At 34.0% G+C, this 16,406-nt stretch overlaps 1 protein-coding gene across 1 annotated transcript in view; it reads left to right on the top strand.

Annotated features, from left to right (window-relative positions):
* The window catches only part of LOC118205188 (U2 snRNP-associated SURP motif-containing protein), a 134,258-nt gene that overhangs the window by 100,668 nt on the left and 17,184 nt on the right, over positions 1-16,406 (top strand). The window contains exon 21 of the mRNA XM_035377485.2: positions 14,854-14,926. Within this exon, the coding sequence (XP_035233376.1) occupies positions 14,854-14,926 (73 nt within the window). The remainder of the gene's footprint in view (positions 1-14,853; positions 14,927-16,406) is intronic.

Genomic DNA, 16,406 nt, shown 5'->3' with positions numbered 1-16,406 from the left:
ACCGAGAATGAAGGACAGCGAAGTGAAGGCGAAGAAGAGCCCACTGTGCAGATGCAGAAGACTCACAAAGGGGCTTTGCAACAAGCCGACGGACTGCTGAGCTATTTGGAAGAACAAGACGATGCAAAGTTGGCCGAGAAACTTATGCTACGAAAAATGCAATATCCTTGACGCCTCTCATAAGTATACAAAGCACTTTTCTGTTTTCATTAACAAAATGCATTTTAGGTTAGTTTTGAGTGATATACTAAAATATTAAGCGTTAGTTAAAGATTTCCTGCTGTTTATTTTATATTTTATTGTACATAAAATGGTTTTTAAAAGTTGGAATTAACTGTTTTCACTTTTGCTATACCCGTTTTAGCTTTTTTCTGATTATCCGCGACTGCCACGCCACTCAATTAAGCGGATAATCGGGAGTGTACTGTAAAAGAAAACCAAAACTGTTTTGTCAGTGAGGTATTATGGCATGCTTCTGCTTTGTGAATGAGAGCATATGTATCCAAAAACATAGTATTCTTGTTATTCAGTCAGCATCAAGCACCAGTGCATGTCATCTGGCATATATTAAATAAAGAGCTCAAAGCGAGATCGAGATTATTTTTCCATTTGTCTCTCTGCTGAGAGCTGTGTCACTAGCTTTCAAGAAATAGTTTAAGAAATGACTATCTTTTGTAGTAGTAGTGTCTGCGAAAAAGAAAAAATACTCATTCATATTTCAAAATTCGTACATAGTTGACTTTCCTTCTATTATTTCATCAAGGAAACAAAATACATTTGCAATGTACACCCCTTATCATTGCGATTCTTCGATTTCACACAGTAAAAAGTTATATTGGAAAAGACATGAAAAAAATTTTTTTTTTCTTTGGAAACAAAGGACCAACAAAGTTATTAATGCAGGGCAGAATGCCTGTTCTTTGCCTTTTACTGTAGCCTAACCTGCCACTGAATTCATCGGATCCTGCTGCAGCCTTTTTAGAAAAATGTTTCCTGGCTGGAAAATCCCTAAGAAAAAATTGGTAAGAAAAATAAATCTTCAGTTATTGATTACATTAAAACAGTTCCATTCTGCTTCTCTATGAATGGAAGCAGTAATACTGATGCAAAACAGTTTCTAGTAATTGTTTCTTTTTTTCTTCTTTCTTTCTTGTTTTTAATCCAGAGTCTTCAGAAACTGAATGTAGTTTACTTCCTATCCCCACTTTAGGAGATTTGACAGGCTTTAAACGCAGCTAATTATTAAAAATTCAAAAGAAGGGCAATTCTTCATGATAAATGCTTAGCACTGAATGCAGACAATGCACTGGGAATTATAGGACTGAAGGCTGATGTTGCAAGCATCTTATAAGAAGAAAATTCATACTTGCAAATTATAAAATGTGCCTGTCAGCAGTTGAAAAAGAGTCAGCTTCTTTGCCAAAAAAGTATAGATGAATGCATTGTTGATATATGTTATTATCTTGGAAAGATTGATAAGAGGAAGTAAAAATTGAAACAATTCCAACAGCTGCATAATACTGAAATAAGAAAAAATCTGAAATATATGCACGCACTGGTTATCTTTAGAGAAATGTTTATGTATAATCCTTGACCAGTAGAACCCACTTCTTAACATTTTTAAAGAAAGAAGTAAGTGCTTCTAGAGTTAAGATAAAAGGTTATGTTGAAAGTTATAAAATACCTTAAATAAATGGAGATGTAGTTATTACTTCCACTTTCAAAATAAGTGTGAGAAAAATTAAGTAATTTCCTGTGAGCAATTTAGTTGGCAATTCTCAAAATAATACTACAAAATATAAGCAAAGCTTTCCTAAAATAAAATTTAAAAAAAAAAAAAAAAAAAAAAGCTCATAACAAGGAACTTATTTTCCGATTATTGTAAGTTTATCTTGTGAAGAACAAATATTTACGTTTTTATCTTTGGACCTTTAACAAAGCTTTTCTCTTTTTTTGTATGCTCCATTTTGCCATCATTCGATGTTCTTAACACAATTCTTCAGTGCAGAATTACATTAATTCATGTTTCGCAGTCAATGATAAGTGATCTGCATAAAGTTTTATTTAATGATTAGGGAAACTGGTGTCCCCCCTGCATGTAAGTATTTTTGCATTATTTCAATTTAAGAAATAATAGCTGAATTTTCAGATATTAAGTAATTATTATTTAAAGTTACCGTAATTTCCAGAAGAAACGCCGCGCCGTTTACGTGTTTAAAACTTAAATTTTCAGTGGGTATGGTGTTTCTACCCATGCGGCGTTTAGGTGCACTAAAAATAAAATATTTCTTATGATGGTCATTGTACATAGTTTGGATGGCCTTGTCATTGTGCATAGACTGGTGCTGTTCCCACACAAAAGACCACTCAGTTCCTTTTTGCGAACGTTATTTTGTTTACATTCTTTCCCTTGAACGGACCTACATGCCTTATTCACCTTACATGCCTAAACGAGATCTCAGAACAATAATATTCTTCCCCCTTTCAAATCAACATTCTCATCAGTTTGAATAGTCTCTTTCCTCTGCCATTCGATGAATCTTCCAGGACCCATCCTGTCCCCACCCTTGCCTTTTCTGCAATTTTTTTCAAAGGTGGACACGACTCCACCTGCCTCGCAATAATGAACTCTGACGTATTTCCCCTTCAGCATAAATCGATTTTTCTTGGCATACTGCCAGATACAGATCCCATCAGTTCGGGTACAAGTACTTGTTGGATAGTTTTTAAGTAAGAAGGGAGCGGAAAATTTTTGAAAATGTCACCTAAACGGCACAGAAGCTATACTGCTGCTTTTAAGCTTAATGTAATTTCACGTGCTGAACAAATTGGAAATCGAGCAGCAGCTCGAGAGTTTGAAATGGATGAGAGATGTATTCGACGTTGGAGAACTGAAAAATATTTTTTTAAAAATATGCCACAACAGAAACGAGCCAAAAGAAGTGGTACGTAAGGTGGCCGAATCTAGAGGACGACCTTGCAAACTGGATAAAAGAACAACAAGGAAAGGGAATGGCAATTTCGACTGTAAAAATTCGCTTACAAGCAAAATTTATAGCAAAACGAATGAACATAAATGATTTCAAAGGAGATGTAGCAGATTTATGAAAAGAAAAAATATTTCTGTGCGTACTAGAACAACAGTTGTTCAACAATTACCAATGGACTGGCAGGATAAAAAGGCATCTATTCTAAAATAAGTAACAGATATTATTGACAAAAAAAAAAAAAAAAAAAACTTCTTCGGTCACAGATAGTAAATATGGATGAAACGCCGTTAGCTTTCGACTCTCCTGCAAACAGAACTGTTGATGAAACTGGTGCAAAAACTGTATCTGTGCTTACGATGGGGCATGAAAGAACGTCATTTACATGTGTGTTAGCTTGTGCCGCAAACGGTGACAAGCTAAAGCCGATGATCGTTTTTAAACGAAAGACTATTCCGAAGGGAGATTTTCCTAATGACGTAATTATTTGTGCAAACAAGAACGGCTGGATGTGTGAAACAATCATGTATGAGTAGGGCTACAAAAAGTTTGGCTGTGTTGTATGGGATCTTTTTTCCAACCAAAAGGGTTATTGATGATGGATTCCATGCGTGCTCATTTACTTGAGTCAGTGAAAACCAGATGTCAAAAATTGTCTACGACCGATGCAATAATTCCTGGTGGTTTGACAAAAATCTTACAACTGTTAGATTTGTCAGGTAATAAATCCTTCAAAGCTGAAGTCCGAAAGCGGTGGGAGTGTTGGATGAGTGAAGGATTGCATACGTATACCAAAAGCGGTAAAATGCGTAGAGCATCTTATGAAGAAGTTGCAAAGTGGGTAGGAAGTGCGTGGAAATGGGTAAAAACATCATTAATAATAGCAGGGATCAAAGAAACTGAAATTATATCCTTAGTTAAAGAGACTGTAAACCAAGAGGATGAATGTGATAATCTGGGAGACTTAGATCAGAATTTACTAAATCTTTTTAATTCAGATAGTGAAGAATCAGATTTTGATGGCTTCATATGATGTATAGTTTGCTGTAATTCCTTTTGTCATCCAAATTTAATATTTCGTTGTTGCAACATTTTTTATAATATAGTCTGAGTATTACAAATATGGACTTCTTTAGTGGATAAATATAAGTATATACGAGAAGATAAATATATTTTCCACATTTCTTACCTTTAATTTATTTTTGAGTTATGGTTTCATTTCATGCATTTTTCTTAACTGGTATATCATATATCAGGACTTAGGTTGAGATTTTGCATCTATAGGGCCCATGACGATGTCACGCACAATTTAATCTATTGCGGCGTTTCTGTGTAATTTTAATTATTTTCCCGCCATTTTTCTCGAGTGCGCCATTTATGCTGATGTGGTCTTTCTTCTGGAAATTACGGTAATTCATTATTAAAATGTATTTTCTTTCTACATATTTTTATTATTTAAAAAATCTTTTTGTCATTGAGAAAATTCTCCTGATTTTGAGTGTCATAGGTTGGCAAGTATGTAAAAATAAAATTAATAATAAAGTTCTGTTTTGAGTCCCCTTCTCTTCTCATTATATGTGAACAATATTCACCCTAACCTTAAAGTAGCCTGCCATGCAGATGACTCTGTGATCTGGCGGCGAGCTTCTGGCTATTGCGGAGGCACTTGACATATATAGATCCCTTCCCATTTCTGAGCAAGCAAGATGAATCGTTGTCTTCTGTGACTCAATTGATTTAAGGGCAGTTCAGATATTCAGGAATCTGAAGCAGTATTCCAGAAATCTTGAAATGAGATTGTATGGTTGATGCAGAACTTGGATGCAGGATTAGTGCTGAAAAGATTATTGCCTGCGTCTTTGTAACAGATAGGAAGCACAGAAATCTAATGAATTCAAAATTATGCATTGAAGGCAAATGCATTGTAAGGATGTCATGCCCAAAATATTTGGGAATCGCCTTAGATGCAGAATTGAGATTCACTGAGCATGTCAAAACCTGTGCTGACAGGGCTGTGAAAAGTTTAAGAATCTTTTAAAGTCTTTGTGGAACAAAGCAGGGAGCTTTTCTCGGGATACTTAGAGCAATCTACATCTCACTAATTTATGCACATCACAGACTGATCATAGAGTATGCTTCTCCCATTTTGGCTCATGCTTCCAGGACAGTCTTGGAAAAATAGAAAGTGTCCTGACAAAGGGCACAGAAATAATTACCCATGAAATGTCTTCCATCAGTAATTTAAAAGTAATTCATAAATATGCCTTGGAAAAAGAAGACAGTATAACATAATAAATTTACAAACAAGGCAAGCAGCTGTATACCAGAACACTTCACTAGGAAAATGTTTGAAAACTTTAAAGGCAGCACTAGACTGGAAAGGTCTTCTCCTATGTAATTTGAGAAAGATGTTAGAGTAGTTCTTGGCCTCAGTCACAACAAATTTTCCATCTTCCAAGAGCCAACATTCCCTTCCAAGTTTCCCATGAACTTTAGTACTTAACCTACTAGAGCCGTGCAGCTAAAGGAATTGTTTGATATTGTTAAAGCGAAAGGAATCAGTACTGTTGAATAGTATCCCAAAGAAGACTTTCTACATGCTTGTACAGATTTTTTTATCTGATGCGACAATGACTAATGGAGCTTTTGGAGTATTTCTGACCACACCAAGTGATCCTACTTACCAACACAAAATTGGTGCTGCCGAGCTTCTGGCAATAGTGGAGGCACTTGACATATATAGATCCCTTCCCATTTCTGAGCAAGCAAGAGGAATCGTTGTCTTCTGTGACTGAATGGCAACTCTACAGGCGATCCTGGGTGGAAGGTCCCTGATCACCAGCGGGACCTATATTTGCCTAAATGAACTTTAAAATTTAGATATGGTCTGCATTCTTCAGTGATTGCCAGTGCATGTCAACATCACAGGTAAAGATAACGCAGATAAACTGGCAGAAGAGGCTCGGAATCTCCCCGATAATAATAACATACATGTCACCCTCTTGAATGCAAATGCCATGGCCAAATACAGATTGATAGAACTTTCACTTTCACTAAAGCACCAGCTCCATAGTGCCAGTGGAGATCGAATTATTATCAAAACCATAGTCAGGCTTAGAACTGGCCATCTCGGAAGATTGAAAATTGACAAAGAGGGTGGGAAAAATTACAGGAACTGTGATAATTGCCTTGACACAGAACTGACAGCTGCACACATTTTTGATTGTCCAGCCATCCTTGCTGAGTTGTTAAAAATTGGGATCTTGTTTAAGGAATTGAACCCCTAAGATGATGACATTTTGTAGATTGCCAGAACTGTCATCTTCGCCTATGGCACTATTTGAATAAGCTAAATGATAGACACGACACACAACAGCAACAAATAAAAATTTTTATTTTACATGTAAATATCTTTGCTTTATTTGCATATAGGAAATATGAACTGAACTTTAAGATATGAATCAGCTATTATATAAAGTTAATTCATTATTAAATATATAATTTCTTTCTATATATTATTACCATGTAATTTTTTTTTTAATTGAGAAAATTCTCCTGATTTCTTAAAGTAATATCCTAATTTTTGAGTGTCGTAGGTTGACAAGTTTAGCATTGCTTGCAACCAAAGTAGAGATCTTGTGAATCAATTGTAATGCCTCGTCTAATATTGGCTCTAGATTGCACCATTTGGCAAGATTTTTTATTTGTTAAAAATGGTAAACAGAAGAATATTTACATATCCGATTTTTTATTCGCTCCATGAATTATTAAAACCAAACATCTGGAAAGTAACAGATTTTGTGTTAGTTTATATGATAGGAAATGTCCTACAGTATACTTTGAAGCACTTTTATCTGTGATTATTAAACTACTTAGCAGGGTTCAAACTCTCTTGGACAGTCTACACTGGTTTTCCATATCTCCAGATCTCCTGGTAAATCACACAATCTTCTAATTTTTACTGAAGAACATTTTTCTAAAAATTTCTGTAAATGAATTTTTTGAATTATTGAAACTTAATGTGCAAATTTCATTCTGTCGTCTTTAATAATTTTCAGCATAATTTTTCTTATTAAATTTTGTCTAAATTGTCTTAATTTATTGTAAGCATTTGCTGATTTTTTTTTTAAATAAAGATCCAACCAATTTTTAATCAGTTAATATTTGTATTTTTCTTTTACATCAATAAATGGTGTGTTACTAAGTTTATTCACACAGCAGTATGTATATCAATTATTAATTTTATTTTTACTTTATTGGATCACGTGGAAAAGTTCCACAGTTTTTTAGCCAGTAAACATTGGTCTCCCTTTTGTGACCAAACTTTTGTGTCTTATCATGTTCTTTAAAAAAAAATGTGTTTAGTATTGTTCTCAGCCTCAACATATTCCATTTTCCAGTGTGATTTGCTACTGTTTATTTACTTATTTTCAGACAAATAATAAAACAAACTGAAAGCATTTGGGAGAATCACCAAAAAAGGTTGCCTGGTAAGAGCAAAAAAGTGCTGTAATTGCAAAAAAGTAAAATAATTCATTACTGAAGATAACTTGTTGTTGGGAGTGCTATATTGAAGAGAAAGAAGACTTAAAATTAGACTAAAAAATCTGGTTTGAAAAAAAAAATTGGATTGTATTTATAATAGCCATATAATTTATTTTTTAATCACTGCAAAGTGAATAATGGGGAGACCCTTACTCATTAAGCATTTTTTTAGAATGGCTAGACCTGTCAGTCATTTAATTATCTCATTACTGATAATATTGCCCACAGAAGATGACCCAGTTGTTTACCAGAAATGAGGGGAAGGGAAGACAACACAGTTTCATTTGATCCTTGTACAGGAGTTTCGGATTGGCAGTCAGCTTCTGCAGTCCACTATAACGTCCATTGCAGAGAATTAATGTCATTCAAATTGCGTCAAGAGCTGTATATGGCAGATAAAACTGTAGCAGAATGAAACAGTTACCCTTGAGAAATTTTATGTTACCAAAATTAAGGCAGAGCCATGATTCTTGGTGCTTAAATTCTCAATATCCACATTATCATCAAATTTACTAGTTAGAAATGATATATAAGTACAGTAAGACCCTGCTTAATGCTGTTTCGTTTAGCGCTGTTTCGGTTTAGAGCTCTTTTATTTCAACCCGGGGATTCCACGAAACCGCTCGCAGCATACGGGGTGTGATACTTCTTTGACGAAATGAAGCAATTCCAATGATGGAACACAGCAATAACTTTTATTTAACACTCAAAAAAATGGCGACATACAAACAAGAAGAGAAAACATATTCTAACATTTAAAAATAAATTACATTCTTCGTGCGAGAGTCGCACGTGGCACTCGAGTCTGGTTTCGAATATTGCCATTCACAAATAACTTAATGTTCATCTATTTAAATTATTTAAACTACAAGATTTTAATACTATTTAAAGCTGTTACAACCTCTCCCCCAACGGAGAGACTTTTTCCGAAGGGAAAAGTTCTGTAAAATTTGACAGTTTAATAAGCTCGGCTTGCTCATTTGCTTAAAGAGCAAAGGTTATTTCTCTTATAAATTTCTAAATTTCAGGCCAAAAAATTTTAAGTTTTAAACAATACTTTTACACTACATTTAAAAAGAAAGAAATGGAGAACGTTCAAATACATTAGTTGAGCATACATTAAACAATAAAATTAATTCTAAACGTGGTTACATACACTAAGAGTTACATTACTTAATTCTACTCAGAACATCTACGTTCTTGTGCAAAGATCCTTTGCGATGAATGACCTTAAAATTATAAGGTTGTAATGAGAGTGCCCAGCGCATCAATCTAGAGTTACATTTGGCGTTGGATTGTAGCCAGACCAAAGGATTATGATCAGTTTGAATCAAGAATTCTTGCTGACCATCCAGATAAAAATGCAGTTTCTTGATAGCGTAGATGATAGCAGCGCACTCCTTTTCAGTAGTACAATAATTCTTTTCAAACTTAGTAAATTTTTTGCTTATATACAAGATAGGATGTTCACGTTGTTCATCATCTAATTGGCATAGTACTATACCCATGCCATTGTCTGAGGCATCGGTTTGTATAATAAACCTTTTATCAAAATCGGGAGCATACAGAATTGGTTTCTTGCATAGCAACTCTTTTAAATTTTTAAAAGCTCTGTCACATATTTCAGACCATTGTATATTTCCTTTTTTTGTTACCCCCTTCAAAGCGTCCGTGAGGGGTGAAGCAATTTCCGAAAATCTCGGTATGTACTGGCGATAATACCCTACCAGTCCTAAGAAAGCACGTACTTCTGTTTTGGTTTTAGGTGTAGGATACTCCTTTACAGCCAGGATCTTTACTTCATCCGGGGTTCGTTGTCCTTGTCCCACAACATGGCCTAGGTATCTCACTTGATCTTGTGCAAATTTACATTTTGATGGTTTTAGTCGTAAATTTGCTTTCTGTATTCTCTCTAGAACAGAAGTTAAGTTTTTAAGGTGCTCTTCCCAGTTTTTTGAGTAAATGGCAATGTCATCCAGGTATGGTACAGCGAAACCTTCGCATGCAGCCAGGACTTTAGTCATAACTTTGCTAAAAAAATATGGGGCATTTTTTAATCCAAAGGGTAAACGTAGAGGCCTGAAACTTCCAAAACTAGTTACAAATGTTGCATATCTTTGGGCTCTTTCTGTTAACGGAATTTGCCAGTAGCCTCTAGATAAATCTAATAGGGTAATATATTTTGCTTTTGCTACAGTTTCGATACGTTCTTCAATATTAGGCAAAGGATAGTATTCAGTTTTAGTAACAGCATTGAGTTTACGATAATCAATACAAGGCCGAGGATCCTTTGATGAAGATTCTATCAAAATCATGGGAGATGTATAGTCCGATTCTCCCGGCTCTATAATTTTAAGATCGAGCATTTTCTGTATTTCCCTTTTGAGAATTTCAGTCTGTCGGGGTGACAGTCTGTATGGCTTTATTTGTATTGGTTCGTTATTTAATAGCTCAATATCGTGACAAACTAAGTTTGTTAGTCCAGGATTATTTGAAAAACAACCAGAATATTTCCATAAAATCTTTCGTAAATCTTCTATTTGCTCGGATTTCAACCTTTTCTCGAGTTCATTCTCTTCTATGATGTCCGAGAAATTTAATATACTTGGATTGGAAGGTAAACGAGGAATGTCCATTTCTAAGTCTCCTTCCACTTCAGTTATCATATTAATCATTTCTGGTCTTTTGTAATATGGTTTAAGCATGTTAATGTGATATACTTGATTTGGCTCATTTTGTTCCTCGAAACTTACAATATAATTGGTTTCTGAAATTTTCTGCTCTATTTTTCCAGGTCCTTTCCACTGTACTTCTAGTTTATTTTGACGATTCGTTGATAAAACAAGAACTAAATCTCCTCTAGCAAATTCTCTTTTCACTGCGTTTCGATCGTACCATGTTTTCCTCCGTTGTTGAGCTTCTTTCATGTTTTCCACGGCAAGTTCCTGGCATTTCTTCATTCGATTAATAAGTTTGAAAACGTAACTGACAACATTATTACTTTCTTCAATCGGTTCTAGCCACTGCTCATAAAGTAAAGTGACTGGCGTTCGTAGGTTTTTGCCATGAACTAATTCTGCTGGTGTAAAACCAGTGCTTTCGTGTGTGACTGTTCTGAGAGCAAAAAGAACTGATGGTAGATAATTCTCCCAATCCGAAGTCGCTCCTATACATACGACTCTTAACACCCTTTTTAGCGTTCTATGGAATCGCTCAACGGGATTACTCTGCGGATGATACACAGAGCTTCTTACATGTTTAATGCCGAAACGCTCCAAAAATTCCTCTGTCAAAGCACTGACGAAAGAGGTCCCCTGATCTGTTTGGAACACTTTTGGGAAACCCATACGACTGAAAATCTGTAAGAAAGCATCAATCACAGATGGCGAAGAAATGTCTGTCACCGCTACAGCATCTGGATATTTGGACGACATACACAGAGCTGTAATAATATATTTTTTTCCAGTCTTTGAAATAGGTAGCGGACCAACGGCATCGACATTTATTTTAGTGAATATTTCGGAAATTACTGGTACTAATGTCATTGGAGCCTTCTTTTTGTCATTTCCTTTTCCAGCGCGCTGACAAGCATCACAGGTTCTTACAAAATCTTCAGTTTCTTTGTAACACCTCGTCCAGTAAAAATATCTAGCAAGTCTGTCTTTGGTCTTTTTGACACCCAAATGACCAGAAGTTCCTTCGTGGCACATCTTTATAATTGACGGCTTGAGTTTTTCAGGTATAACGACAAGCTGTCTTTCAAAGCCCATTTTATCCGTCGTTTTTTTAACTAAAAGTTCTTTTCCTGTCAGACTATAGTTCTCATTTTTGCATGTACCTTCTTTAACTTCTTGGATGATTTTAGACAGTTCCTTATCAGCAAGCTGAAGTTGTGCAATTTCTTCTGAGTCAATTTTTACCAGTTTCATGAGAGCTTCATCTTCCGTATTTAGTTCCGGTAAATTATCTTCTTCTTCAAAAACATATCTGGATGCTTTATTTTCTTCCTTCATCGGTTCCAAGAGCTTCTCTTCAGCTATTTCTCTTTTCCTTTGAGCTCTAGTAGAGACAGCATTAACCTGGTGAGGACAACTATCAGGCTCCTTTCTTTGTTTATTCAACAGTGCAAAAGTTCGATTGCCTAATAAATACCTTCCTTTGTCGAGTTCATTTCTAATAATGGCAGCCTTAGTTATTACTCGCCCAAGATCGCAATTTAGTTCGATCTCAGCCAATGGTAAACAGGTTGGATTCAAGTCTAATGGCTGTTGCACCCACACATTTTCACCTGTCAGCATTTCCGGCGTGATGTATTTGCGACAAACTATATCAATACTAGCACCTGAATCCCTTAATATAGGAATTTTATGACCATTTACGTAACCCATACTAGTATAAGGTAATAGAAATTTATCCTCTGGTTTTGCACTAATTCTGTTAAGATTAGCAGGAGATTCAGTACTATTCTTAAGTTTTGGACATTGGGGCCTTAAATGTTGATAGGACCCACACTGATAGCATTGTGGCGTCTTTCGTTTTTCATATTTATCATCTGGACGTGGACTTCTAGGTCTATGAAACAAGCTTTGCGTATTAAATCCTGATGACATTTTGTTTTCAGTTTTATTTTTATTATCTGAACTCAATTTACCTTGAGTTAGTGCATTGTATCTTTCTTTCTGCCTATCCACTACAGGCTTTTTTTTAAAGTTTCCACAAACGTTTTCATAGGCATCAAGTTTTTCAGCTAATTTTTTAGATGAAATCATCTCTACCCACTCATCAAGAAAATGATCTCGAATTTCAGGAGGAACTCGACGCTTAAGTTGGTCAATCACCATCAAATCTAGCAACTGATCAAAAGTCTTAACTCCTAGACCAGTCACCCATTCCTTGCAATAATTTTCTATTTCATAATTGAAATCCACCCATGTGGATTCGGTACTCTTTTGATGTTTCATAAGTTTCTGCCTAAACTTTTCCGGGCTTAGTTTAAACCGTCTTAACAATAAATTCTTTACGTGTTCATAGTCTTTAGCTTTATCGGAGGGTTCTCTAGCTATTAACTGGGTTACTTCGTAAGGAAGTAGTCCTAGTAAATGAGATACAAATTCTTCTTTATCAATTTTAGCCCATTCTGCTTGCCTTTCAAACAATAGCAAATATAGACTGATATCTCCTTTCTTGTCATCGAATTTCTGCATAAGGTGACGCAGCTCCGTTTTCGGCCGGATCTGTCCGGTATTTTGAGACTTTGTCTCTGCTTCAAGTCTTAATCTCTCTAATTCATACTGTTCTTTCCTTCTCCGCTCTTCCGCTTCTTCCTGTCTCCTACGTTCTTCTCTTTCCCTTTCCTCCCTCTCTTTCCGTTCTTCTCTTTCCCTTTCCTCCCTCTCTTTCCGTTCTTCTCTTTCCCTTTCCTCCCTCTCTTTCCGTTCTTCTCTTTCCTCCCTCTCTTTCCGTTCTTCCCTTTCCTCCCTCACTTTCCGTTCTTCTATTATTGTGTCTAAGACTCCTTTGACGAATACTTCATCATAATCTCTACTTTCAACAATTTTCTGTTTTAAATCGACTATTTTCAAATCTGCAGTCACATGAACTCCCAGTTCAGCCGCGAGATTTTGCAAATCTTCCTTACGAGTTCTTCCTAAGTAAGACATTGTTTCTATGTTTAAAATTAACGAACACTGTTTTCTTTATATTTCCTCAAAATAGCTCAATTCAATTACTTTAATTAATTAATGCAGTCAGGAATCACGAAATTAAATGCACTTTGTTAAGTACGTATACCTCAAAAATGAAATATTTAAATTATATGAAGTTCATTCTCTCTACCACATTAATTGTGATTAAAATAAGAATAATAACATAGAGCAATATATATATATGTCTACCGTCTGCACAACTAAAATGAATATTAAATATAATATCAAATACGGTAATAAAATAAGACAATTTAATATTAACAGGAAATAATAATCTGGTATCGCTAATATTGCGTTCAGTGATGAACTAATAAAATAAAGCAATTCTATATGAACAGGAAGTAATAATCTGGTATCACTAATATTATGTTCAGTGATGAACTAATAAAATAAAAATACGCACGATTATTCGATCTTGGTCGGTGCCTCCAAAATAATTATGACTGTGATACTTCTTTGACGAAATGAAGCAATTCCAATGATGGAACACAGCAATAACTTTTATTTAACACTCAAAAAAATGGCGACATACAAACAAGAAGAGAAAACATATTCTAACATTTAAAAATAAATTACATTCTTCGTGCGAGAGTCGCACGTGGCACTCGAGTCTGGTTTCGAATATTGCCATTCACAAATAACTTAATGTTCATCTATTTAAATTATTTAAACTACAAGATTTTAATACTATTTAAAGCTGTTACAGGGGATTCCCCGAAATATTATGCAGCGATAGGTTTCAAATACATATCCGAAAGAGTGTACTTGTATTTCTTGTTTGGTGCGATATTGAAACAGACATATTTTGAAGGGGTAAATGTGGAAGATGTCGAAGAAATAATTCAAGAAGCAGCGGCTAGTCTTTCTAATGATGAGCTCAAGGAATTAATTGAACAAGAAGAAAACAAAAATGTTGACAGCAGTGATTCAGAAGAAGAGCAAAAACAACTTTTGATGGCGTTTGTAAAAAGGAGTTTGTCTACCATAACTGAAATAATGGATCAGTTCATTGAAAATGATCCGAATTTTGACAGGAGCTCAAAAGTAAGGCGTGGTGTTAGAGATGCTCTATCCGTTTATGAAGAACTTTTAAGAGAACAACGCAAAAGAAAAAGGCAAACAACATTAGATGCTTTTGTCACAAAAAGGCAGAACACTGAAAACGCGGAAGGCTAACTAAACATGACTGAGAATTTTATTTGTTTTTTTTTTAAGAATATTTGTTTTGTTATTTATATTTTGTTTTTATTTTTGCAAGAAATAATAATGTGGTATTAATTTGGGCTTTAAGAAATAAATGTTTGGTTTTATTTTTATTAAAAAAACATACTTTTTAAATTTAATACCTAACCAATTTCCTAGCCATTTTCCCCTAACCCCAATATTTACATGTAAAGATAGCCTCGTTTAGCGCTGTTTCGCATTACGCTCTACTTTGATGGAACGTATCCCCCGCGTTAAGTGGGGTCGTACTGTACTAAAATTTTGTCATTTGTCAGTTTAAACAAACTTTGTGTGTGTGCGTATTCGTAAAATAATGCATCTCTTAGATATTAAAATTATTTATATTTCAAAATGAAATATTTATCTGAAATATATATTTATTTTTTGACTAGCTATAACCACTTCTAAATGGGATCTTCTTGAACAAAATGATGATCAAGAACAGATAGATGATATTGATGGCCAGTAAGTTTATAGTTTACATAAGATTTTGCAGAAAATTTCTTGTGGTTTAATTTTTAAACTGAATTTTAATTACAATCAACTCCCGATTAACCTGGATGCAGAATACTGGGCCTTATTACAAAATGAGAGAAAGTTACTAGCATAAGCTTTCAGAATAAGGGAATTTTTCAGTGGGTAATGAAGAAAGGAAAGTAAAAAATGCATGAAATAATAGCAGATGTTTCCCTAGAATTTAGTATTGTTTTTGTCCCCAACATATATTAATTGTGCATAGTCTAGAATATATGTATATATATATATATATATATATATATACTGCTAAACTGTCCATTAAAAATAAATTACTGAATTGTAAAAATAAAATAAGTGTACAGCCACTGACTGATCTGTTTTTTATTGGCTCCTGGCAAAATATCAGAGTAATGTAAACAAAAGCTTTTTTGTAGTTGTTGTTTTTGTTTTCTTTTAAATGTAGATTTAATGAATACAACCAGATGAACTTATTGTATAAATTAAACTGCTTAAAATAATGGTGAATTATTTGTTCATTATAGCATAGATTATTTTTCTTTCTTACTGTTATTATTTTTTAATTGCTAATGGATTAACTGGGCTTTTGGAATAACCATAGATGTCAGTCACTCTAGAATTACCCCTGGTTCAATCAGGGATTTACTCTGTTTAAAATTATAATTTGCATTGCAAGTTTAATTAATTTTTGTATTAATATCTTTGATATGAAAAGTTTTTATTATGAAAATTATATCTTTATGATTTTTTTATATATTTAATTATGAAAATTAATATCTTTGATATGAAAAGTTTTTATTTTTGATATAATCTTTGTTTTCTATAATTTCATAAAATGGAGCAATTTTTTAATATTTGCTGTATTTATAAATAGTGTTAATTTTTTTTTTTTTTTTTTTTTTTTACTAACTGGAACAACAGAATGTTTTTAACAGATCTGGCATTCTAAAAGAATTTTTGCTTTGCTAATTTTATGAAGAACATTTAATTTAAATGTTAAAATGAATTAGTATTGATTTCTACCTATCTAAAATATGTTGTCCTCATTCTTTTGTAAAATTTCCTGATTTCCCATTTTGTTATGAATATAATTGTAAATAAATTCAAGCTGTGTATATGTGGTAAAAGCTTGACTATCCAGAAGGTTTAGGAATTGCTGGATGTATGAAAATTATATATAGTTGATTGTATAAAATTGTAAATCATGGTCGGCATGTCAAATGAATGGAAAAAGTTTTCAATCTAAAATTATAAAAACAGTCATCTTGTTTGAGATTGACTTGAATATCAAATGCCTACATTTAAAATTATGTAAAATTTCAGGGGGTGTGCATTTCAAGCATAAAAGTTAATATATATCGTATGGCTTAAACATGTAAAAGTAAAGTAGCTTATCAAATTATGAAATCCCATTGAATACAAAAATCGGCGAATATATTGCTTAACTTGA

The sequence above is a fragment of the Stegodyphus dumicola genome, chromosome 1 (assembly GCF_044657685.1).
Source record: "Stegodyphus dumicola isolate Sdum_Otavi_A_Nest chromosome 1, ASM4465768v1".
Lineage (NCBI taxonomy): Eukaryota > Metazoa > Arthropoda > Arachnida > Araneae > Eresidae > Stegodyphus > Stegodyphus dumicola.
This window is presented reverse-complemented; position numbering and strand designations above follow the sequence as displayed.